Genomic DNA, 26,825 nt, shown 5'->3' on the forward strand with positions numbered 1-26,825 from the left:
AGCTCCTGATACCAGTCCTTTATCTTTTCTAGTCACAAACGATGCTGTCATGATGCCAGAACTTCAAATAGTATCACGCACAAAAATAGGCAACAATCATGAAAGACAGCAATGAATGAATATCTAATCCCACAGTAATTTTTACTGTTGATTAGAATAGTTTGTTTTTTTGGACAGCCCTAGTCACAGAGTACCCGACAATCAAACGACCTCCAAAAGGCCTGAGCCTTGTGGTGTGGCTTTCACACTTTTCACCCCCCCCCACCCACCCAAAAAAAAATAAAAATAAAAGACAAAACAAAACAAAACACATTGAGCTCTTATATGTGGGAAACTGTACACCATACAACCACATACCCACATCCTCTTATTAGACCTAACTGAGGGGCCAAGTGGACAATTGAGACAGCCGAGCTTATATCCTCAGGACATTCCACTGATCATCGCTGTGACCGAACTCTGAAATCACATTACATTAAAAGAATGATACCACTGGCTGACAGTCGGCTGCTTAAATGTGTTGCCATATATTGACAATAAAAACAATTGACCAAATGTTCTGTAGGACAGAGAGAAGAAATACCTCGACCTTCTAAAGTTCGGGGCTGTGTTGTACTCACTTTTTGAAAACAGCAGTAAATGTTAACACTTCAAAGCAAGATTTCCTTTGGTCTGGGCCGGACATTACAGCAGCTTCACGTTCAGCCGTGGATCCATACATTCAGAACACTCAATGAAATCCCTCTTTTTGATAGCATACAACTTTAAAGTGGATTCTCCGTTTCAACCATGTTACTAGCTGTCCAAGGGCTTATCACTGATATAAAAAGGACTAGCATACAGTGATTTGTGAACTGAAACTAGTCAAAGAAAAGTGCCATGCCTAATCCTTACACAGACCACATTAGTATTTTAACATATTTTTCACACTAGCCAAATCCCACCTTCACACGAAGATGGGAAAATGTTATCATATATACGCAACAAGTGTGATCGTCATGATGTAACGACAGATGTACTGTGGCATGTTTTGTTCACAGAGCCAACTTTAACCTTAAGTTTCTCACCATTCAAGGCTAGACGCTTAACTCAGAAGCACACTGGGAAATCCTCCAGAACTCCCCCTCAACTGTCTGCTGTCCACACATGGCTCACAGCCATGGACACGGCGTCCGTGCCACACTGTTGGCAACGCCCCCAGCCTGTTTTGGGCCTGCGCGCAACATGCAGGCAAGAGCTGGAGGGTTGACTGAGGGCAGGGCTGTTACGCAATCTGAGCCGACTCCAGTCTCTGGGTTAGGGAATGATGACATTTAACAGAAAACACACAAAGCCAGCGCACGCACGCACGCACATTCATTATGTTTAAGTTTGGGACAGCAGTGAAATGGACAGAGCTGGATGTTTGCCTTCTGCGTGTCTGAAAGTTGAAGTCTGTATGAAAGTGCCACAAATGAAGTATGAATAGCACGCTTTAGTACAGAGACATCTTTCAGCTGCTTCCTAGTGGTTAACAAAGCAGCAGTCCCTCCTATTGTGGGCTTTTTGTAGATGGAAATTCATTGAGCATTTCTAACTGCCTCAAACCATATATCCTGAGAGCCAACACATGTTATAAGCACTTGGAAATCATCCACACTATTACCAATGGGTAATCCTCCACATCACTCGTGTATTAAATATTAGATAAACATGCCTTTGCTAGAATTGCTCCCTCCTCTCCCAGTTTCGCTGGACTCCAAGATGTTACAGCACAAATCACACCCTGGGTCACTGAAGCCCTAATGAGCTGCTCTAAATAGAAGTCTTTCCTGATTTGCAGCCATAAACATTACATATCCACAGTGTGGAAAATTTGCCCAACACATCCAACTCTCCGCATTTCTGCAGCGATGCAAATGCAATCAGCAAAACTGGCTGTAGTCGACTCGGTAGAGAGCTACGAGTTATGTGCTTTTCACACCAGAGTCTCTCTCTCTCTCTCTCTCTGTGTGCATGCTGACTACAAATTAAGTTCAAGTAGGTATCAACACAGCAGTCCACAGACAACCTAAAAAGCTGCATGAGCTCTAGTAAGAGAAGCCCATGCAAAACTTAAACAAGAATTAAGCAGAAAAGTCAAGACATTCAATTTGTGCCAGTCTCACTTTGGAAAGTGCTCCCCTAAATGCATGCTATGTAACATGTTTTGATAAATTATACAGTATTAAAGCTCAACACTGTCAGAAAACAAACAGCAGAAGGTAAAAGCAGATGCTGGAGATTACTGAAGACCGTAAAGGGAATGGAAAGAAATTATATCTTCCCTTCCTATGTCATTTCTGTTGCAACACTTTCTTCATCTCTCCATGTGTTCCCCTCACCCACCAATCAGTCACAGCAAGCAGTTGCTCCTCCCTAAGCCTAGTTCTGCTAGAGCTGTCTTACTTTTAAAAGGGAGTTTTTTCTTCCCAGTCACTTAGTGCTTGCTCTGAGGGAATTTGCATTTAGACGACTCATTGTGAACTTGTTCTACATCCCAAACAAAAAACAAACAAAAAAAACAAAACAAAAAAACAAAACAAAACTGATCTGAACAGTAGAGCATGTGACCAAAAATATTTATCACGATATACATTCGAAAATTTGTGATAACGCTATAACTGACGATATAATTGACACTAGACAAAATACTTTACAACTCCACAACTTTATTAGTGCAAAAACCCCCCCCCCCAAAAAAAAAAACCATCAATGTATTTTCACTTAAACAAGCAGCTGTTTTTTTATGTGCATTAAAGTTATATAAAAATTTAACAGTGCAAATTCCTTGCTGACAGTTTAACCAAAAAGCAGTTGGAAATTGGCCGACATATCCTCAGCATAACCATGTATAATATCCACAAAACTTAAGAGGTTATATACACACACACACAATACGATAATATTATGTTGAAGCACAGTATGTATCACTCCGTGAGGCTCCTGACTACGGTAGCCGTAATGCTCCAACAATCCATCAAGCGGTGCGGCTTCGTAGCTTAGCAAAGTCGTACTAAAACATTTGACAGATTTTCCAGCGCCGTGTACCACATAAAATCGTTTTGAGGTCAGTAAACACAACCAGAATTCATACATAAGGCACACAGGATTATAAGGGGCACTGTCGACTTTCAGAAAAATCAAAGGATTGATTTTAAGTGTTCCGCATTTTCCAAAAAACAAGGTAATAACGACGGCCCGCTAGCATGCTCTACCAAAAATAGTGCTTTGTTGTGTATCTGACGGACGAAAGCTAAACCAGTTCCACATCACTGAAGTTGCAGCATTTTTACAAACCAATTCTGGTTCATCGGTTTCATTCAACGATCCGCTTTCGCCTTTTTCATTCTCTGTCGCTGCCATGTTTTTTCCGCCATGTGCATATGAAAACAAAGGCACTGTGCATGTGCGTTTTTACCCATATTCTATGGCATTTTCTTATCGTTGCCCAACATTATACCGGTATTACCGTGAACGGTATGATATGGCCCAGCCCTACTGAACAGAACCTTTTGTGCCAGCTTGTCAGAAAAATAATTTCAAAGATTAAAGTGCAGAAAACACAGTGTTGTACTTACGATCTAGTCCGTTAACGTAACGAATCGACACTTCACAGTGCCCCCACACAGCGCTGACGATAGGATAGAGTCTCTTGCCCTTCAGCCCCCTGAAAGCCACTCCTAAGTACTGTCCATCTACCATGAAGCTCAGCGTGCCTTCATCCATGTCTAGTATCACTGTCAGACAGTCCGGAAGCACAAACGATTCATCTGGCTCCAGGAAAGAGGGATATGTGGGTGCTGATGTGGAAACAGGCCGGTTCTTCCCATCATGGTAGAGTCTGTTCCGACCCAAGTCCCAGCCCCAGGACTCCGAGTCTGAGCCCACCAAGGCTGTGTAGCCCACCGAGTGTAGAGGCGCTTCAGCAGAGGCCACTCCCACAACAGCGTGGGTGCCTCTCTGTCTGGCTGGCCAGTGAATCCTCCATACATGGAGGCCCCTTGTATATCCCACCTTACCTCGGATACAGTCTGTGCTTTGTGCTACAGGGTGTCTGTGGAACGTCAGCTTGTCATCCTCCTTAACAAAGACATTGAGTGATCGGTCGTCAGGGTTCCAGGCGTGCTGAAGCTGAGTCTCTGGGCTTGCAGGGGGCATGTCCAGCAGCAAGTCCAGCCTAGGTGGCCGACAGAAATCTGGGCCCCGCAGTTCACGTCGAACAGGCCTGTATGATGGCTCTCCACGTACGTCGACTGACTTAATGGTTCCAGAGATCTTTTGGCCCATGGTTGGGAAGGTGCAAGGAAGGAAGGGTCAGAGGGGAGGGAAATGGATGGACCAAGGGTGATAATGAGGGGCCGGTAAGTCCTGACGTTACCTCATGGGCGCAATGGTAATGCAGAGTCTGGTTGGAAAGTACCGTCTTCAACCAGGGGAAACAACACTCCTGAAATGTAAGAAAACACAAAATTAATTTAAAAGAGTTACCCATGACACATTCATTTTCAGCTCCTTATTTTTATTCTTGGACTATTTTGTATAAAGCTACTTTAACAGTGTACATCTGATTGGTGCAGCCAGTTAGTTCATCCACTGTCAGGTACTTCATTCAGCTGCCTTTAAAGAGAGTTCCTCATCCCAGTCAGAAACCAGCTGCACTGCTATGGACTGTAGCTGCCAGTGCTTGTTCTCTTATGCAGATTCTGTGCTTGTACGCGAGCCAAACCAGAACTTCAACCATGTATAAAAAAATTAATTAATTAATTTAAAAAAAAAAAAAAAAAAAGGTCATGTGCTGGTCATCAAGGCTGCAAGGCAAAGTGCTGCTGACATTACTGGCAAAGTGCTGCACCGAAAACATCCTAGTGATTGCTTTGTTTGCTAGCAGACTGCCAGGGTTGGCTATAGTATATTATGTTGACCTGCAAACAGTCACTGTCTATTAGTTGGGCAGAGGTAAAACATTAAAAAGTGCAAACAGTAAAATTGGTAAGGTTCACCCTAAAGGTAAGCTGCAGCTCTGATACACAGCTTTTACTTTGACGGTTGCATCTATTTCCAATTTTTGTCACTTCAGTTTCACTACAACTCAACAGTGCTAGTAGACTGTTAGTAGTCGGTCACTTACATTTAAACTACAACCACAATACACTGGCAACCAAAGCATACATGCACAAGGAGGCTGCTGGAGGTATACACATTTTTCCCCAAGTGACAGGTGGTTAACCAGGGGTCACTGAGTGGTGTCTTGGCCTGCATGACCGAGGCCTTATTTTCTGCCATCACCCTTCTGCCACACACAACTGATTTTTTTCCCCCCTCATGACTAGTGGTTGGCAGATGGCCACCATCCTCTCTGTAAACCTGGGGCCTTATTCTCTGGATCTTAAGTTGTCACACATCCATAGTGGGATACAAGTTAGCGTCATAGCGGCCCATGTCTGCAAAACCTCAATATCAAAAGTTACTTTGGTAATGAAAGTGATTTGACATTTGAGTGACATTTAAGTTACACCATGTGGAACTGTTTATTTGCCACTTGATACCTTGGCAGTCATTTGTACACCATGTACCGAGTTTGCAGCAGTCTAAACATGTGACTTGTCTGCCTTTACACTATTATCCAAAAAGCTGAGAAGACGACATCTGGTTCATGGACTGACCCATCTACTACATATTTGGGGAGGGAAAAAAATAACTTTAGAAAGTAAAACACATGACACACTCAAAAGCACCTACAACATTTTTGATCAAACAATCTGTGAAGAATCATTTAAGAACTCAGCTTTAACAGAGAAGGAGAGCCGAATTGCTTAAATTTGCTGCTGACTTCCTGTGAAATCACGCAGGATGCATTTGCTTTTAGCCAATTCCTCCTTCACAAAGCACACAATTGTGACGCAATTCATATTTTATAAGCCTGTAAGAGAACGTAGCATGCTGAGCTTTCCCAGCAAGCAAACTGAAAGCCTGAAGCTACTTCTAAACACAGGTGCAGAGTTTCCCTCGAATGACTTAGCTGTTCTAAATATTTTGCACTGGCATTACTCCGTGCGCAATCCCTCCACAGTGTTTTTCACACTCCCCTAGAGTTTCTGAGGAAACAACTCTGCAGGGTTCTTCCAGGGAAAGTACAGAATAATAACTAGTAGTGACCCACCAAGGGAGACAGTCATAGATGTGAGTAAAACAGATGAAGAGATCATGAAACTTTTAACACAGTTAAATGCAGCTTAAATCCATCCATCCATCCATCCATCCATCCATCCATCCATTCGCGTCCGCTTATCCTGTTCAGGGTCGCGGGGGGCGCTGGAGCCTATCCCAGCTGTCATAGGGCAAGAGGCGGGGTACACCCTGGACAGGTCGCCAGTCTGTCGCAGGGCCAACACACAGAGACAGACAACCATTCGCACTCACATTCACTCGCACATTCACACCTATGGGCAATTTGGATTAACCAATTAACCTATCCCCACTAAGTGCATGTCTTTGGACAGTGGGAGGAAGCCGGAGTACCCGGAGAGAACCCACGCAAACAGCTTAAATCCTTTCAAAGTAATAGTCAACAAATGAAACTAATTTGCTAATCTTTTGATTTTGAACAACTCAGTCTCATTTTTTCCCTATTCTCAGTTTTAAGCCTGATCTTAAAAGTAGAGTATGTCTGTCTCCTGAATCCAAACTGGGAGCTGGTTCCACAGAAAGCTTTCAGAAGCCTGAAAACTGAAGGCTCTGCCTCCCACTCGACTTTTAAATACACCAGGAAGTACTTTGTTAGGATAAGGAAAAGTAAAGTCTTTACAATATGATGGGGCCTCATTATTTAAAATATTGCATGTCACGAGAGGAATTATGAATTTAACAGGGAGCCACTGAAGTAGTAAATGGCCTGTATTTGTATAGCGCTTTACTTAGTCCCCAAGGACCCCAAAAGCGCTTTACACTACATTCAGAGACACACACACACACACACACACACACACACACACACACACACGATGGCAAGCTACATTGTAGCCACAGATGCCCTGGGGAGCACTGACAGAGGCGAGGCTGCCAAACACTGGCACCACCGGGTCCTCTGACCACCACCAGTAGGCAACTGGTGAAGTGTCTTGCCCAAGGACACAACGACTGAGACTGTCCAAGCCGGGGCTCGAACCTGAAAGACATATCCTGGTCAACAATGACTTAAAGATTCCTCACAGCATCACTGGAGACCAGAGTAATGCCATCTCAAGTAAATATCTGGTTTAAAAAACAAAACAAAAACAGCCGAGTACAAAAACCTCAGCTTAGAAGCAGGAAATCGGAGGTCATCCATGCCTGTAGTTTGACTAGTTGATTTGTATCATCTGGATTTGTGGATAGCAATGAAAGCGTATGCAGTGTTTTCTAAGACCACCGATTAAGGAAAGGACTTACACTATAAAAGGCATTTGTCCTAACACTAAACCCTGTGGAACTCCAAAATTAACTTGTGTGTTAGGAATACTCTTCATTTACATTTGGTATTTAGATTCCAATTTGTCAATGTGTGTTCTAATCTCTGTAGTAAAACAGAAGAATGTTATCTGTTGAAATTGAGTGAAACAGTAGTACTGATAAATTAAAACCTTTCATTTTGAGATCCAAACAATGAAAATGCTTACTTTTATGTATTGGTAGGAGGTTGGGGTTGTTTAGTGTCCCTTTCAGGAAGAGATTAATTGTGAGCTGATTTGGACCATATTCATTTAAAAATATATATCTTGTAGACCAAAAGCTCTTTCCTCCTTCATTCTGAAATAAACCATGCAAGTTTGGGCTGTTAGGGAAGCACAAAAGCATGCCAGTATAGGAAAGGAGTGACTTACAACTGATAACAAAGGCATAATGATGAAATGATGGAAAATCAAATTGCCAAGCTATACATCGGATCCCAGGAAAAAAAAAAAAAAAAAAGGAAAATTCTCAAATTTTTCGCTCGTTTCATGTTAGTGTCTAAATATCACAAAGTAAACATGAATTGCAGAAGTAAAAGGAGACATGAGATCCAAGAAAAATGTCACAGTGATGAATAAGCAGCCGCTCCGACAACACTCTCCACATGCACATTTAATGACAGTTTCATTTGCAGAACCTCCATTATGACTACATCCATGAAGAGAGACAAGCTCCCCATTTCCATATTAATTACTTGCAACCAATGTTCCCTCTAATTTTTCACGTGTCTGAGCGAACACACAAACTCCCTGAGCGATCCCATGGACCACTGTGAGCGACATCAGACGTGTGCACTGTGGTCACGCCGGCATCGAATCCAACCAAGTTACATGGTTTATTAAAATAATCAAATTACAGCATTTACATTTATGTTAGATTACTTTTAAACTGCTTTAGCCCATTTACAATGAAAATGTAAAAATCTAGCCATTGGCCTGTGTACTATGTTAACACTATTGGAAGTAAAAATAACTTGAACTCCAATTTCAAAAACAACTTTCTTTTTCTTTTTTATAAAGCTCTGACTTGTATTATGAGTCTGTGGTCTGTGAGAGAGTCCTGTAACTGTCTGCAAAATATAGTATGTAATGACCAATGTTGGGTAAATAATTATATAGTTACTCCTCAAAAAAAGTAACTCAGTTTGGCAAACAATGTTTTTTGCAGCTTTTTTTTTTTTTTTAAATGCAGCAAAGGCGTTTTTTAAATAAACATTTCAAACTATTTACAGAACAATCAGCTGTTCTGCATCAAATTTGATGCCACACAAATTATTTGTGCCACTCCAAAAAAATAATCTGTCCACTATGAGATAAAGGAGAACAACAGCCTGATACCTGCAGGCCTGACAACAGGAGATGTATCACTCCTGTAATATTCAGCAGTCGCCTCATTGTTCTGACACACACACAACAAATCTATTGACTACACTACACACCAACTACATAAGATTTGCGCTAAACGTCTCAAATCTCTCACATCTCAAAACACCGCCGTCACTCCTAAAACTTCCCCCCGTTTCTAAACAACTAAATGCCAGGTTGCCATGTCATTTTTTGATTGGTCGACATGGTACTTTTTTCGACCAATAGGAAAGGGTGGGGGTGTTTTTGGTTTTGTTCTTGCTCCCAGGCGGAGAGTGCTTTCGAGCCTTTTTTCTTATAAAACGCCGTTTTTACCGTTTCTTCCCGCAGTAAATATAAACAACGACGGTGTTCAGGAAGGAAACCAAACATTGCATATTGTTTTAATGACAACTCTGGTTTTACGTGGCCTATCAACGCAATTTAAAAACTGGTATAAAGTCCACACTTTTTCTGTCAATTGTTCCGTCTGTCCTGTTCATATCTCCAATGGTTGTACATGTTATCATTATCGTGGTTTCACTCCACATCAGCCGCTTTGCTAGCTAAAACACCGGTGTCGGCACATAAGGACGCTGTCATAGCCTGTCAACGACGTTGATTGGCTGCGTATACGAATGTGAATTGCATTATTGGCTGGACTATGGGATAAGGTGGGATCGTTCTAATCCCATACGGGAGCAGCCAGTCACTGACTAACACTGCAAAACAGAATTGTTAAAGTATTAATTTTAATTTCAATTCAGGTTAGATTTTTTTTTTTGTGCGCAATGCAGATTTTCTGTGCGCAGAGACTGTGCCAGCAGTGCACAATTGCACACGTGCGCAGCTTAGAGGGAACATTGCTTGCAACTACCAAATATGCCACATGGAACCAGTTCCAGACAAATGAGGAGTCTATTTAATACGGGGCTGCAACGATTCATCAAGTAACTCAACTACTTTAAAAAAAAAAAACAAAAAAAACAAAAAAAAACACCATCCTCAATTCAAATGTTTTGCTTTGATCCTTCATATTATCCACAACTCTGTCACACTCTTTGTAAGTTCAAGCATTTCACCCACAGTACTGAGACCGTGAGCTCAACTGTAGTGAAAGAGTTTTTCCAGTGTCCAAAAAAGCAGCTTTTGTTACTGTAACATAAAACCAACGTACCAACCAACATATATATTTAAAAAACAAACAAAAAAAACAACAACAACAACATGGTGGCAGAAATGACCAACGAATGCAAACATGAATACTTTGTTTTACACAATGAGAAATCTGCAGTAAAAGTATGAGCAGTTTTAAAAAGACCTGAGTACAAGTAAATACTCGTGCTGTCAGCCCCACACACGGGCAATCCACATTGACTAACACCAATATAGTGCAATCGAGCACACTGAATGAAAGAAGAAAAATTCTGATGGAGAAGCAAAAATAAGACTATGTCTAATGCCGTGATAATTTTGAGAACTATGTGAAATATAATTTTGTTTAAAAGTGTTTCAGCTCTTGATCCAGGAAAAAATAATAATAAATAAATAAAATGGGTACGGCTCAAACAAACCTAAAAAACAGCCTGTGCCTTTCACTGTACATCAAAGACGAAGAGGACAAGGCAGAAGCAAACTATCAAAAAAGTTAAAGGGTGAGGAAAAAGCTGGATGTGAAGAGGGTTAGTGAAGAGCACCGCGGTGGGAAAAAGAGTTGGAACGTGATGGAAAGAAGAGACAAGAGAACTGATGAGAAGCACCAATGGAGCAGGTGAGTAATGTGAGAGGCCCGATAAGAGAAAGTGTGAGTATGAAGGAAGGAGATGTAGTGTCCTTTCCTGAACTTCTTCAGATTAAGAGTGTTTAGTTTAGTGGAATCATTCTTCAGCAGCAAAAAACAACCCTCAACACCACCTCAGTGATTTTCATCAGCTCTGAGCACACAGAAGACTGGATGTGAGAAGGAGCTGGAATTACTTAAAATGTAGCTGGACTGTAAACCATGGCACAAACTTCTTATCTCACGCAAGCGAGGCAGTGGCATGGAGAAGGGCGCTGATAGCGTGACAACCACTGTTAGCATATCAAAGATACACAAGCTAGTATTAACGCAAGCAACCCCCACCCAATGCACAGACACAGACTCATGCATATGCGCTTAAGGGCACATTAATGCACTGTAGTATTGCAGGGACTTTGAAGTTGAAAAACGCAAATCCACCAACGCAGTTATCTGCACACTGGCTTTAGAACATGAACTGTGGGCAATCATGACAAGGGTCTAAACACACATGAACAGTCTCCCTCTCACTTGGACAATGATTTGTGTCTGTCATCACAGTATCTGTCACATAAGAACACATAAGGAAAAGGACAGTTTGCTGATGCTAACTCTTACTGAAAAGCTTGACTTGGAAAATGTTTCTGGAACTCGAAACGCCTCGAATTTTAGAATTTAGAACCATTCTGAAAGAATCACTGATATCTATAACTTTAAAACCGATGTTATATTTCAAATTAACAACTAGAAATCACAGGCAGAAGTTCATGAGACGAGTTAACTGCTTCTCCCACTGAAAACGCTATGTCCAGATGAACACAATCAAATTTGGGGGGTTTAAACTGCTGTGTTTATAGTATAGTATAACCCATCGAAAGACCTGACACAAGAACTGAGAGATACATGTTATTCAGTTGATCTGTTTACTGTTCACTGAAGCCTCATCAAAAACGGCCTCAGTGGAAGAGTGGCTGTTCAGATTTTCCTTTCCTTAAGGACGGAAAACAGGGAGAAAAGGTTGAGGTAGCAACAGTTCCAATGGAGTGATTAATCAAATTTGAAATTTGTGGTTCAAATCATCAACAGCATGTAGAGAGGTGGTCAGGAGAGCGGTACGAGCCATCTGTAAAACACAGTTTAGTCTCCATCAAGGCTTGAGACTGCATTTTAGCCACTGGTGTTGGGGTCGAGTCAAAATTGATGGAATTATGAACACAGACAAGTATCGTCAGATTCTCATCCACTGTGCAACACTGTCTGGAAAGTATTTGATTGATATGGCTTTATTTTTCACCATGACAATCATCCCAAACACATTCCCAATGCAGTGATAGGGAAAGGACACAGTGGAACGCCATCAGTCATGGATTGGCCTCCTCAGAGCCCAGACTGCAGCATAAATAGAGCAGTGTGGCATCAGTGAGATAAAACGGAACAAAAAGCAGCCAACATCCAAAGAAGAGCTTTGAATGTCCTTTTAAGACTATTGCTGAAGACTAAATAAGCCACCCACACATAACCACACCTACCCCCCCTTACCCACATGGCCTCAACATGAAACATTCTTTACAATCGCCTCCTCTCGAGGATTTTTGGACCATGAAATGCTGGTGCTCGTTTGTTGCTGTGATACAGGTAGATGACGCAAGACGGCATGTCGGGGGCTAGACAAAAAAAAAAAAAAAAAAAAAAAAAAGGCACACACAGTCTGAGAGTTTCTTCTAATGTTTGAAATGAATTCAAACAATGTGTTTGGTTACAATAGGACGTGACAGATGACATGGCAAGAGCATCAGACAGTGCCCTGTATTTAAATATTTGGTTCACTGGTACTCGACAAGTATTGCTACTGTTGTACAAATAACATTTGGATAAAAGTGTAACTGACAGAGTTAAGCACAGCCACCCAGTCCTTATGAGAATGATTAATCTAAGCATGGGACAGCTTAAATATTTTACATTTTCTTTTAAAACTTACATTCTTAACAAACCTGTCCTGTTGTTACAAATGTATTCAGTTATTATCTTGGTTTAACATTCCTTTACTCAATCCTCTGCCAAAGTGTTAGTGGCAAATTACCGCCTGCTAGATCCCACTTAACAGACAATGATCTTGGCTTGCTGTGATGTAAGGATCATTCAAACAGTTCTGGGCAGCCTCTCATCCAAAACAGTTCCTTGTGGCTTCAAATACCAATATAGAACCAGTCATAGCATCAGCACTGAGGCTTCACAATACAGGGGGTATTTTCAGGTGAAGTCATTCATGAACACACAAAGATAAATGCTAATTTGTGCCAAATAACACTCTCGGAAACTAAAACTGAAGCACCAACTCCGTGGAGGCTTAAAAAATGCTCCAATAGAAAACAATAACACAATATTATAACAATAGGTTATAATATTGTTTAGTATAACAGTCGCAGTGTCCACTTTAGTGACTTGAATTATCAGCGATGAGGCCTAGCTACACCTCCTTGTGTCAGTCAATGAAAAAAAGGGAATATGACCGCTTTATTTTTATACGGACAAACCAAAAAAAAGTGAGTTTAAGTCATGCTAGAACTTCACCGTTTTATTTCATTGACTGAAACTTTTGCAAAATGCTGACAGCCTGAAATCAATGCAGCACAGTCAAGAAGACTTTTAGAAACTGAGTACTGGATGAGCCACACAGCAGCCTTACCAACAGAGAGTCACTTGAGTCAGAGACTGAAGGAGGCACAAATAAGAGGTCAAAAGACAGAAGTAGCCTGTGATTACAGGAAGAGACGTCTTACCATGAAAGCATTTCTACCAACAGTCAGGCGGCTCTCACACTGCAATGTGAACACGCAATCACAGCAGCCAAGCAGAAGAGTGGGAATAGCTGCTCCTCAGTCTCTAGTCCAAAATGAGGTCAGCACACAGTCAACAGCCAGACGAGTGTGGGACAGGGCAGAGACGGACAAGAAGAGTATGTGTGTGTATTTCGGTAAGTCTGCGAGTTCCTGCTTGTGAGGCAAGGATAGGGAAAAAAAACAGCTTGGCTCCAGTTCCCAGGCCAAGACAGGAAAACAGCTGCTTGAGGGAGGAGGGAAGACAGAGAGAGGGAGGGGGAAGTGTGGGGCTTAGTGTGGAGCACGCTCAACGTCTTTCCTGAGCAGTTTGAAAGAACCCCCCCCCCAGTAGAAGAAAGGATGGCGGAAAGAAATGTGGGCGTGCACATACACACCGTGATCCTGCATTTGCTGATTACCAGTTCATTTCCACTGAATTCAGCTTTGCTGCCCAGCTTTTGTTTTTATTGAAATTTTGCACTCGTGTCTAGACAATAAAGTTGTGAATGTTAGACTATAAAAACTTGTACACACTAGATAACATTTCGAGACATAACATACACACTGCAGCGTCTACTAGATCAAGTGCCAAGAAGTGACTTCCAGGAATCCAGCAGTGAGTTCGATTCAACTGACAACAACAACAGCAACTACTAACATCAAGCAGACTGTGTGAAAGCTCAGAGAAAGTGATTGCTGAAATCTCAACAAACTCACATTTCAACGATTGTCGTCTCCATGTGGAGTCTTTTTTAAATTTTTTATTTTTAAAATTCGCTATATTTTACAACGTAACCATGTATTGTCACTTGGTCCAAGCTGAAAGTAAACAAACCTTGCCTCAGTTAGATTCATAGTACATTCACACTTGTATGTACAGTCTTTATACATCCCACTAACACTATTGCACAATACCGAATGCCAATACTAGCATTTACTTTAGAACCTGGGGCTTACGCATCTCTGACATTTGCTATTCATCATGATGAGAACAGTCAGTCGTCCCGTCACTACATAAAAAATACAGATTTCAGGGTCATGTTGCGACAAGTACTGAAGAAATCATCAAATAGAAACTACTGGAGGCATGTGCTGACTGTCAGGTGAGGTTGAAAGTGTTTTAAATGTTTTTACCAAACTTCTTTGTATCTATGAGAGCAGATACCTGTAACCGAGTGCAGAAGCGCCACCCACCTGCTATTCAAACCTTCTGTTTTTTGAGCTGAAGCCAATCAGAAGAAAGTTGGCTTAAAGGTAGCAGAAACAATTCAGACCGTAGATGAAGCGACGGTTCCCAGTAGATAAATAATGACCATTCACTTGCAGAGTTCAAAAATTTAAATATGCGACTGGAAATCAGTATAACACCTGCCCTTAAAGTCAGCACAAACAGTTTTTCCCAGCCTTTTATGATGTGGTTTTATAAGAGCTCAAGCCTATAAGTCAAACCTACACTTCAATGCGGTGTTTAGATATTTACCATGTCTTTCCTCATCTTCTCTCGTCTGCTAGGTTCTGACACCATCCCCCGCTCTCTACCTCTTCACCATGCCTCTCTTCCTCTCATCTTTCTCCCCTGAGAGACAAGAAAGCCCTCCTCTCACTTATCCCCCCCCTTCCAAACAGGCATTCCTCACTGCCTGCTTTTAGTCTTCTGCTGAATTCTGCATACATTAACACAATACCACAAGGAAAAAAAAAAAAAAAAAAAAAAAAAAAAATGGCACACTCACCACATTCATAACATATTCAACAACATCCACACTTAAGGCTGCCAGTGCTTGCCGTGGAACTACCTTGTTATAGCACGTCCTTTTATATGCATAAGAGTGCAGCAAGAGGTTGATGGTTCATGTAGACACCATGAGGGTGGGCCACAACTCTGTCAACATCCCATTTTGATTTAAGGGTGCAAATTATTATGGAAGGAGTGAACACATCAATCAATTACAAACATAATGAACTGACAGGGGCAGACACACGGATTGGGGGAAACTGCAGTGAAACTGAAATAAGACAAGTGAGGTTAATGAATAAGTGGAAATAAATGAGCAAGGGTGAAGTGGGTAAGCAAAACAAAAGAACACTGGTGTTTACGGATCCAAAATCAGCATTACAAATTTTCCCCAAATCTATTGCCTTTCTTCCTCAAAGGAAGAGATGGAGGACTTTATAAGATACAGATCAAAGCTTCCTGTTGGCCAAGATAGTGGAGTGGTCAATAATAGGCCCATTTGTCCAAATGTTTTCCTGCCCATCACACAGCGGTGCAGCCACCAGCCGAAGACAACTATCAGTTTGCTGTCTCCCGGTGTCTGTTTACTCAGGAAAAGAATCTGATGGCAACCACGTGTTGTATTTGTAAAATATGTGTACACACACACACACACACACACACACACACACACACACACACACACTCACTCTTATGGTCATCTTGATGTTTTAAGTTCAGATCTCATTGGATACTGACTATTTAACACTTTAATAAGCAAAACACAGAACTGCACATATCTGTGGAATCAGACTGGAAATCTGGCAGCATCACTCTCATGCTTTCATACATGCGTAAACCCTGCTCATGCAGACTGCCCTTTTAACACGGCTCGGAAATAGGTTGTGCACACATTACAAGTTGCGCAAAATAAAGCCAGAGAAATTACTGGCTATTATTTAACACTCGACATCAACTACACCAAACAAGGTCTGGGACTATTCTGGCTGGCTTGATAAAGGGATCTACTGTAAGTACCCCAGTCAATTAATGTATAAAAGAGGGAGAATGACAGGGTAGTTCAAGTCACCAAGTTCACTTTAAAATACTGTGTCCTGATGAGGAAATTGCAGTTGTAGTGGAGAGTCATTCAGGAGCTGAATAGCAACACAGACAGTAGTTTCTGAAATAAACCTAAAATATATATTTGATGAATAATACAAAAACTAAAGGATGATAAAAGTAATTTTACATCTGTTTTTCCCAAGGAGCCATCTAAACGGTCATGATTAAAACCACACAAAAAAAACAAAAAAACACAACAACAACAGGGGTTTCTTCTTCTTTTAAAGTGGATCACCTCATTCCACAAGTGGTGCCAACTCCCAGTAAAAAGTAACTAAGCTTTGGCTTGAATGTGCTTTTAGAATAGTCACGTTGTTACCACATCTTTATTTCAGTTTTGCCCAATCTCAACCAGTATCAGCACTTTAGATGTGCCCGTTTCCATCATCTCTGCATAAATGTTTTATATACACAGTATTTCAATACTGCTACAATCTACAATCTGAATTTTGATTCTGTAAATCGGCCAATGGAATCTGCAATATATGTTAACGCAAACCTTTGGTTTCAGTGTCATGACCAAGTCTAAATCTCCCAACCACCTTAACTATTCCTTGATCTAGACAGTAACTTCCTTGCAAGTGTGATGTACTTCAGAGAATTAATATAAATATTGTAAAGACAGGCCAGATCTGTGATACACCTTTCAAGTAATCTAATCCTCTGTAACTTCATACGGTGCGCCTCCATCACACTCAAGTGTGCTCAACAATTGAGCCGGTGACGTAGCCTTCCACAGAATGTAACCCTAACCAAAATTCTGAGACGGTAGTGCATATCAGCTGCTTTTGGGTTAGGAGCTGTTGAAAAATTTATCAGCAGCCACCGCAGCTCAGTTTTCCAGTTCCTACAGGTAAGTCCAAACCAGGCTGATTAGGTTTCCACCGCTGGGCTCTGGTTTGGGACGAAGATCACTGAAATATGTCTTCACGTCAGCAACAATCAGCCGCTTTCTAGCAAGTGATATGCCTTTGTTTGATAATGACAAAGACTCCCTGTGCCGATGGAGTCACCGTGTATTCAGTCTTTGCTGACAGGAAAGACTTTTTCCCCTAGCTGCCAATAATAAACACAATGCACGGCTTTGACTTGCTTTGAATAGACAAAACGCAGCCTTTAATGAAGGAAGATTAGGGTTGAATGTGAGATTGGAAACTAACCTCTTAATCCATCTGAGTGCAAACTCCTTGACAAAAATGCATCTCTGCCAGGTCAAAAGGGAACAGTGTGGGGTGGTGGGAGTGAGGGTCACACAATGAAGTCTTTGTTATTTCCTGTTGAGATAAAACAGGTTAAGGTTGGATTAGTGTGATGTACAGAACTAAATGTTGTCTTTGTGGTCACTAATTAACAGTCCCTTTACTGTAGCCGAGGAAATGGTGCTATTAATATGATAAACAATAGATGGCAGATCATGTTAATGAGCTCAAACATTAAACACTCAAAAGGACAATTAGAGGCAACAGGCAGGCAGCGTTTTGCATTATACATTCAAGGATCACTAAAGTGCTGCTGGATGATCTCATGAGAAAGGCCGTTTGTTTGGGTCCAGCTCAAATTCAGGCCAACATGAAGGGATCGGAAATAAGAGGACGGTGACAAAGAGATAAGAAAGGAAGAGGAAAGGGGTTCTGGTCTGATGAATATTTATGAGCCTGTGCAATCTTAATGTTCATCAAATTTTAAGACTGCATCTTCAAACATAAAAAAAAAAAAAAAAAAAAAAAAGCAAAGGGGATGGTGTTTTAAAAGTATCCTGTGGATACACCAGTTCTCTGGCAGTGCAATGGAGCCATTTCTTTATGAGTGGGTCTCTGGCGTTTTGCATGCCATGTGCGGGCCTGTGTACACGGGTGACGTAATATGCATTCTTGCCAATGGTTTCACACTATTTGAGTGATCAACAGGGGCCAGAATGTGCCAAGAGACGCAGCAATGCGCCAGCAAAGACATTGAAGAGGAGGACTGCAAGCTAGACGCTGATGTAAACAAAGCAGAATCTGAGATGTTCGAAATGGCAAATGTTTAATGAGAAAGAAAATAGAACCCGTGCCTTTGTTAGGCACCGGGAAGAAACGGCAACAGTGACAGGGAAGGTACACAACTTCAGTTTTATTAATCAGTGTATAAAATGGCTTATGGTTTGTCCACAAAAAGGCACAAAAATATTTTGTTCATGACATTCGACAAAAGAAAAGTGGGATGACTTCTCATTCTACAGACTGAAATCAGACTATTTTCAGTCTTACACATTAGATCTTGGTAGTGGGGACAGAAGTTGTAAATTCCCCAGCACGTCCTGCACGTGCCTCATTGCTCAAAACATCTTCGACGCATCCTACTCAGAAAATCCTTTTATATACAGAGGAGCAGCAGCTCTACAATGTTGACATCCTCACCCCATCGTCAAGGGTGAGCCGAGACAACCTTTGGAAGAAGCTCATTTCTGCTTGTATCCTTGATCTTTTTCCAGTCACTACTCACACCTCGTTGCCATGGGTGAATGGAGGAGCTTACACACTCGGCTCCCTCTTCGCCTCAATAGACCAGTACACATCCACTGTGCTCTGCTGATCCATCTACTCTCCACCACTCATAAACAAGACCCAGAGGTGCTTGAACTCCTTCACTCGAGGCAGATCAGAGCAGTCAGTGCACCATTTTCCTGCTGACAACGATGTTTCTGTGGTACCAATTCTCATCCCAGTCACATCACACTCTCCTGCCAATCACCCCATTTAATGCTTGAGGTCAACTAAGCCAGCAGAAACCTGACACTCTCTGCCCAGTAAAAATGTATCGACAAAAAACTGCGACAAAGCACAACCTTGGCCATGTCCAATGAAAACTTCCTAAATATTTCTTCAAGGCAAGGCAAGTTTATTTGTATAGCACAATTCAACAACAAGGTGATTCAAAGTGCTTTACAGAGACATTAGAAACAAGAACAAATAAAAAGCATGATTTAAAATTGATTAAAACAAGCAAATAAACTAACTAATTAACAAACAAACAAACAACAGTATATAAAATCAAAACAGATAAAATCAGAACAGTAGATAACTTACATTTAACTACTGATTTTTTGAAATTTAAGCTTAAAGTGTGGATTTGGTGCTTTATTCAAATGCAGCTGAGAACAGGTGAGTCTTCAACCTGGATTTAAATAAACTGAGTGTTTCAGCTGATCTGAGGCTTTCTGGGAGTTTGTTCCAGATATAAGGAGCATAAAAGCTGAATGCAGCTTCTCCGTGTCTGGTTCTGACTCTGGGAACTGATAAAAGACCGGATCCAGATGACCTGAGGGATCTGGATGGTTCATACTGGGTCAGGAGGTCATTGATGTATTTTGGTCCTAAACCATTCAGAGCTTTATAGGCCAGCATCAGAACTTTAAAGTCTATCCTCTGACGGGCAGGCAGCCAGTGTAAGGACCTCAGAGCTGGACTGATGTGGTCCACTTTTTTGGTCTTAGTGAGGACTCGAGCAGCAGAGTTCTGAATGAGCTGTAGTTGTCTGACTGATTTTTTTAGGTAGACCTGTAAAGATGCTGTTACAGTAATCAAGTCTACTAAAGATGAATGCATGGACTAGTTTTTCCAGGTCCTGTTGAGACATCAGATCTTTTATCCTTGATATATTCTTGAGGTGATAGTAAGCTGACTTTGTTATTGTCTTAATGTGTTTTTCTAAGTTTAGGTCTGCATCCATCACTACACCCAAATTTCTCGCCTGGTTTGTGGTTTTTAGATGTATAGATTGAAGTTCTCTGGTGACCTGTAATCGTTTTTCTTTGGCGCCAAAGACTATTACCTCAGTTTTGTTTTTGTTTAGCTGGAGAAAATTGTGGCACAACCAGTCATTGATTTCCTCAATGCATTTACCAAGAGCCTGTACAGGGCCTCGGTCTCCTGGTGACATTGTGATATATATTTGTGTGTCATCTGCATAGCTGTGATAGTTTATTTTGTTGTTGTTTATAATCTGTGCCAGTGGGAGCATGTAGATGTTAAACAGAAGGGGTCCCAAGATGGAACCTTGGGGAACTCCACATGTGATACTTGTCTGCTCAGATGTGAAGTTACCTATTGATACAAAGTATTTCCTGTTTTCTACGTATGTTTTGAACCAGTTTAGTACAGTTCCTGAAAGACCTGTCCAGTTCTCCAGTCGTTTGAGTAATATGTTGTGGTCAACTGTATCAAATGCTGCACTGAGATCCAATAAAACTAGGACTGACATTTTTCCACTGTCTGTATTCAGACATATGTCATTAAACACTTTGGTCAGAGCGGTTTCAGTGCTGTGGTTCTGTCTAAAACCTGACTGGAAGGCATCGTAGCAATTATTCTGTTTTAAGAAGTAACTGAGCTGTTGAGAAACTGCTTTTTCAATGATCTTACTTAAAAACGGGAGATTTGAGATCGGCCTGTAGTTGTTCATTTGTGTCTTGTCAAGATTGTCCTTTTTCAGTATAGGTTTGATTACAGCAGTTTTTAGTGATTCTGGAAACACACCTGATAATAAAGAAAAGTTGACGATCTGCAACAGGTCTGACTCTAAAGTCTTTGAGACCTTTTTGAAAAAACTTGTTGGCAGGACATCTAAACAGCAGGAGGAGGAGTTCAGTTGACCTAAGATGTCCTCCTGGGGCCCGTTCTTCGTACGTCGCTCACTACATCCAAGATCAAATGACACATCCAAGACCAAACCATCGCGCTAACCGTGAGCTCGCTAATCCGGTTCCCCGAACACACCTGTTGTTGACGATTAGTACAGCTGGACGCAGTAATGTGACATCACTGAGTGTCGTAAAAGGGGCTACGCATCGATAGTAGAAACATTGATCGGCAACCCTTTGATTGGTCGGCGAAAATGTCGAAGGGGCGCGCTCGGTATTTTCCGGCAGCAGAGCAAGAACTCTTGATTGAGGGATTTCAGGAGTTTCAGAGTTTAATTAAAACGCAAGGGAACACTGCAAAGGCTGCAAAAGCAAGGAGAGAGGGCTGGCAGAAAGTTGCTGACAAATTAAACTCGTAAGTAATTTAATAATAGAAATAATAATGGAGTGGGTTTATATAGCGCTTTTCAAGGCACCCAAAGCGCTTGACAATACCACTATTCAGTCACTTTATTATTTATTTATAGATTTATTATATTACACTATATTATATTACATTATATTATATTGTTATATTATATCCCCTTTCACATTAGAGCCACAACAGGACCCACTAGAACATGGGAACAAGTAAAAGTGGAATATAAGAATATTCTACAGAATGGTAATATTTATCACTTATATTGCTTTTCGTCTCTTGGAAAGAGACCCTGTAATAGTCTGTTAGTTTGTTTATAACAGCAACCAAGAAAAGGGCAGAGCAAAAAAAGACAGGTGGTGGTCCTGCACCCCCTCGTCAACAAGTTGGTTAAGTGAATAATACCCTCACGGGGATATCGATATCTCTCAATGAGCACACTGTCGCGCTGAGCTAAAGGATCCTGTCTGTCCCGCAATATACGCTGAATTCTGAGAACTCTCCTTATCAATCTTGCACCTTCCGCAATGGGTGGCTCGCGTAAACGGACAGGACATGGCTGCGACAGACTTCCCAAATCCACCTTCGCTTTTATAGCCGTGGTCTCCCATCTTGATTACACGGAGTGATTTACAATTACTACTCTGAAATATGAATTACATCTGTAATAATCACATACATGTAATAGAATGATTAATAGTACATTTCCCTTTTTTAGGAAATGACCTGTATGTATCTGTGTGACATCAATACAAGGATCAAGTACTGCATTATCTTTAGTTACATTGATGTTATTTATTTATGGTGAAACAGTGGTGGAATATCCCTGTTGCTTTCGTATAAATGAAGCGGACATACCTGCGTGGCCGCGATCTAATCCTGTTTACATAAAGTAAACCTGCTCCCGAGCAGGTTTACGCTTACGGCTCTGTTGCTATGACAGCAAGTCCCGGATGAGCTTCGGGGAACCGAACGATCCAAGATCACGCGAAATTGTCAACAATCTAATCCAGCTAACCTACTTAGCGAGGTACGAAGAACAGGCCCCTGGTCTTTGCTGTTAATAGGTTGAAACTGTTTCATGGTGTTTAAACAGTTTTTGGTGGACACAGTACATATCCTGGATCTGCTGTTGATGTACCAATTGCTTGTCTAATTTTTTGGATTTTTTCAGTGAAGAATTTGGCAAAGTCATTGCAGGCCATGGTCGAATGAAGTTCAGCTGCCACTGACACAGGGGGGTTTGTTAGCCTGTCAACTGTAGAAAATAAGACCCGAGCATTATGGCTGTTTTTAGTGATGATGTCAGAGAAGTAGGACCTCCTTGCATTCCTCAGTTGTAAATTATAATTGTGAAGTTTCTCTTTATAAATGTCATAATGAACCTGGAGGTTTGTTTTTCTCCATCTGCGCTCAGCTTTCCTACACTCTCTTTTTTCATTTTTCACCAGTGTGGAGTTTCTCCATGGAGACTTTTTCCTTCCAGAGATAACCTTCACCTTAATGGGAGCAATAGTGTCCATTACATTTAACATGTTAGCATTGAAGCTATTGACGAGCTCATTGACTGACCCTCTGGACAGGTCAGGTGTTAATGGGAAGACCTGGTTAAAAATTGCACTACTGTGTTCAGTTATACACCGTTTTGTGATCACTGTTGTTGATATATTTGTGTGGGCTGAGATTTTACTTTCAAAGAAAACACAGTAATGATCAGACAGGCCCACATCAGACACAGTAACCTTTGAAATGCTCAGGCCTTTGGAGATCAGTAGGTCAAGAGTGTGTCCTCTATTATGTGTGGCCTCTGTTACATGCTGAGTCAGCCCAAAGTTGCCCAGAGTGTTACTCAGGTCTTTAGTCCCTTTGTCCTGAGGGTTGTCCACATGAATGTTAAAATCCCCAGCAATAATTACACAGTCAAAATCAACACAGATCACAGACAGCAGTTCACTGAGGTCATTAAAAAAGTCTGTGCAGTATTTGGGAGGCCTGTAAACATTAAGAAACAACTTTGGATGGGGCCTTCAGCTGTAAAGCCACATATTCAAAAGACTGAAAACTTCCAGGAGATAGCTGCTTACATTGAAATGATTCATTAAATAAGACAGCAACCCCTCCTCCTCTCCTGCTCGCCCTGACCTCACTGATAAAACTGTAGTTAGGAGGGGTCGTCTCGATGAGAACAGCTCCACTGTTACTTTGGTCCAACCAAGTTTCAGTTAAAAACATAAAATCAAGGCTGTGCTCAGTGATTAAATCATTAATTAAAAATGTTTTCCCAGCTAGAGATCTAGTGTTTAATAAAGCCAACTTAAGTGTTTTAGAGGTATTACTTGTCCCCTCGTGTTTGGGAGCAGTCTGTGGCACACAAGGTATGTTTACTATGTTTAAAGATCTTTTAGAGTGCAGCTCTCTGTGTTTTGACCAGGCCACATGTCTCCTGTCACCTAAAAGTACAGAAATTTTAAAACCTTCTAGTAAACAGGGTCCCAGCTTCTCCTGGGAAAAGTCATCACTGCCATAATCCTCACAGCCCGGACCCTTCACACATCACGCATCAGACTGCGGAGACAGGGCATGAAGAGGAACTAAGGGGGGCGAGGCTGGGCAATGTGACTTCGATTGCTCTGTTGAGGGTGGGGCTCGATGGCGAACCTTTGGCCGCTCTGGTGGGGGGTTTATGGGGGACAAAAAGGGATTGGGACGGGGGGTAGATCTGAGCCCAGCATTGACCCGCTCCATCATCTCCTCAGTGAATTTCAGGTGTGGGGAGGAGGGAGAAAGGGAGGGGGAGGAGGGTGATGGCCTGTCAGGGGTTTGGGGGACTGGGGAAGGTCGTGGTCCCTTGTCCTGGTCGTTGGTGTTGTTGAGAGAGTTGGAGGCAAATAGGGACCCCTCTTCTTGCCTTAGATGTCTCTCCTTTCTGAGGCTCTTCCCGGGTGGGGGCAAATGGAGCTCCTCCTCAAGGTTTCTGCTGGGCTTTGTCTGTTCTTGGAGTACTGTTTGTTCCTCTTTATGAGATAACTCCTCGTTTATCTCAGCCTTGGCACCAAGCACAGATGGATGACGTATGGAATAAAACAAGTTGGAGGTGAACAGTTTCACCCCTGACTTGTTAAAATTAAATCCATTTGCTTTGAACAGATGGCTGCGTTCCCAAAAAATATTAAAGTTGTCGATAAAATGCACTGAGTGGTCAGCACATGCTGATATAAGCCATTTATTCAGTGTAAACAACCTGCTGAATCTCTCGTCTCCTCCTCTGACCGGCGGTACAGGTCCACTGATGAATACAGCTGCATTCAGAGAGTTTACAGTATTTAATAATCCAGTAAAGTCCCGTTTCAGAACCTCCGACTGTTGTTTGGACACATCGTTTGACCCTGTATGCAGAACAATGTTTGTCACAGTTGGATATTCATCTGCAATTTGAAGAATTCTCTCCTTCAGGTTGTTGACCATATCGTTAGGAAAGCAGAGGACTTTAGTGTTCTTACCGCACATCCTTTGTACATCCTTTACGGCAGAGTCACCCACAATCAGAGTTTCAGGCCTAGCCTTTAGCTTTCCCTGTGGCCTTTCACTTTTCAACAGATTTTCAGACCTTATTTCGCTGCTTTTAGATGGATGGTTGTCCGATATAGATCCAGGGTCCTTTGATAGTGGAGCAAATCTGTTCTGCAGTTTCACATTCAGTTGTTTTGGAGGTTTGTTGTTAACCTTCCTATTCACGGTTGTCCAGTCCTGTTTCCTCCTGTATACAGGGGTAGAAGAGCTTCTCTGTCTCGTAGGAAGTGAAGGCCAGTCGGTTTCAGAGATTTCAGCTCGCTGTGCCCTGCCTGTGATACGTCCTCCCCCTTCCAGGAGACATGATTTATGTCTTGGTTTTGCACCAAGACAGTCTAAGGGGGGATTATCACTTGAGGATTTATAATAATGCACAGAGTCTACTTTCTTGGTCATGTTATCTGTGCTCCTTAGCTGTGTACTAGCTTGCTCATCGCCATTGTTTTGAATCAAAGGCAAGGTTGTTTCATTTCCACACAGTCCATTTACCTCCACGTTTACTTCTAAGCGATGAATTTTTGTCTCCAGTACTGCAATCTTCTGCAGGAGGCTGTGGTAGTCATCTGTGGAGAGGGAAGGCATCTTGTTGCTAGTTAGCCTAGCGGCTAGCACCTTTCCAGGCTATTGAGGCTGCTCGGTGCCCAGACGCTGTAATCAGGCTTCAGCTGTGTCTAGGCCACAGACACACGGAGCGCTGAGGACAAGGTAACCATAAAATGTTGCTGTTTCTGTTAAGAACACTCTAGTCCTAATGATCTACAAGTGTCCAGAAGTTATCGCAGGTAAGCTCACACAGAAAAAAGGGAAAAAAATCAGCATAAAAATCAATAAAAATCAATATAAGAAGCAAAGCATTCAAGAGCAAAGAGATGAAGCGTCCACACTCACAAAGGGGAGGAGCCAAAAAATTCAAGATAAATTTTAACTTTTACAGACTCCTAAATGTCATGAATGTGAGCTGTATTACTGAATCAGTGCAGCTCGGAGGATGTCTGACTGGCAGGGAGGTGCACTGCTGTGGCTTTAGCACAACATTCCTCCCCATGGTCATGCACACTGCAGCTTTGCACTGTTCACTTTCTACTGTGACACAAACAAACTTCCCACATGTGGGACTAACAAAAGGTTTCTCTCATCTTATCCCACTTGTCAAGTCCTCAATATGCTGGCTCCTCAACCCTTATGAGCACAGCTAGAACAGAGCAGTAATTCTTTCCAATAAGTATTTGAGGGCTTTTATTCATTTAAGAAAAAACTGTCTGAGAAATGTGCAGTTCCTTATAGAGGCCTTAGCTTGTGCATGTAAATGTTGTCACTTACGGTCATCTGAGTCCAGATTCAAGCCTTTCACCAATTATACACGTGCATGAATTACAGATGCCCTCTTAAGCATTACATGTGAAAAAGAGCGATACCTCCTCCTATGAAGTCTAAGCTACTGAGCTCATTAGAAAACCTGCTCAAGTACACATCTTACTTTGTATGTATTCTTTGTGACTGCTTAACTGTAGACGAATTGATGCAAACACTTAAGATCATTTCTCAGACATTTACCTAAAATACTGTCAGCACTGAGGATGATATTACCATGGCAACTCTAGCGTTGTGTCTTTTTCAGCTAAACTGCACTTATAGGAGAGGGGGAAAAAATGATGGATTTAGCACGGTGGCAACAGAGTGCCCCTCTTCTAAACTGTCAGCCCTCAAGAAAAGCAAGCACATCTAACTGATCCGGGCCCCGACAGTGTGTAGTCTGACCAAACAGCAGGACGGCTCACAGAGCTTACACGGTAGCCGCTTTCCAATGCCCCTCACTCGTCGCCAACTGTTTCCTCCCACTCTGCCTCCACACAGCTCCAGTGACAGGCAGCGAGCTGGTGTGGAAACTCAAGTCAAGGTGATATCAGTAACACACAAGCATTCATC

At 41.9% G+C, this 26,825-nt stretch overlaps 1 protein-coding gene across 5 annotated transcripts in view; it reads right to left on the reverse strand.

The window, feature by feature from the left end:
- Positions 1 to 26,825, reverse strand: part of LOC309687256 (SPRY domain-containing SOCS box protein 4-like) — a 55,832-nt gene that overhangs the window by 13,463 nt on the left and 15,544 nt on the right. For 3 of the 5 annotated variants that reach the window (XM_082502085.1, XM_082502082.1, XM_082502083.1), the window contains exons 2-3: positions 17,451 to 17,564; positions 3,600 to 4,468 (exon numbers count right to left, since the gene is read on the reverse strand). In XM_082502085.1, coding sequence (XP_082358211.1) covers positions 3,600 to 4,308 — 709 coding nt within the window. In that variant the 5' untranslated portion in view covers positions 4,309 to 4,468; positions 17,451 to 17,564. Of the gene's footprint in view, positions 1 to 3,599; positions 4,469 to 13,412; positions 13,593 to 17,450; positions 17,565 to 26,825 lie in introns of those variants that run through there. The other 2 variants (XM_082502086.1, XM_082502084.1) reach the window with 2 other exon arrangements.

Source organism: Aulonocara stuartgranti (assembly GCF_965226115.1).
Source record: "Aulonocara stuartgranti genome assembly, chromosome: 14".
Classification (NCBI taxonomy): Eukaryota; Metazoa; Chordata; class Actinopteri; order Cichliformes; family Cichlidae; genus Aulonocara; species Aulonocara stuartgranti.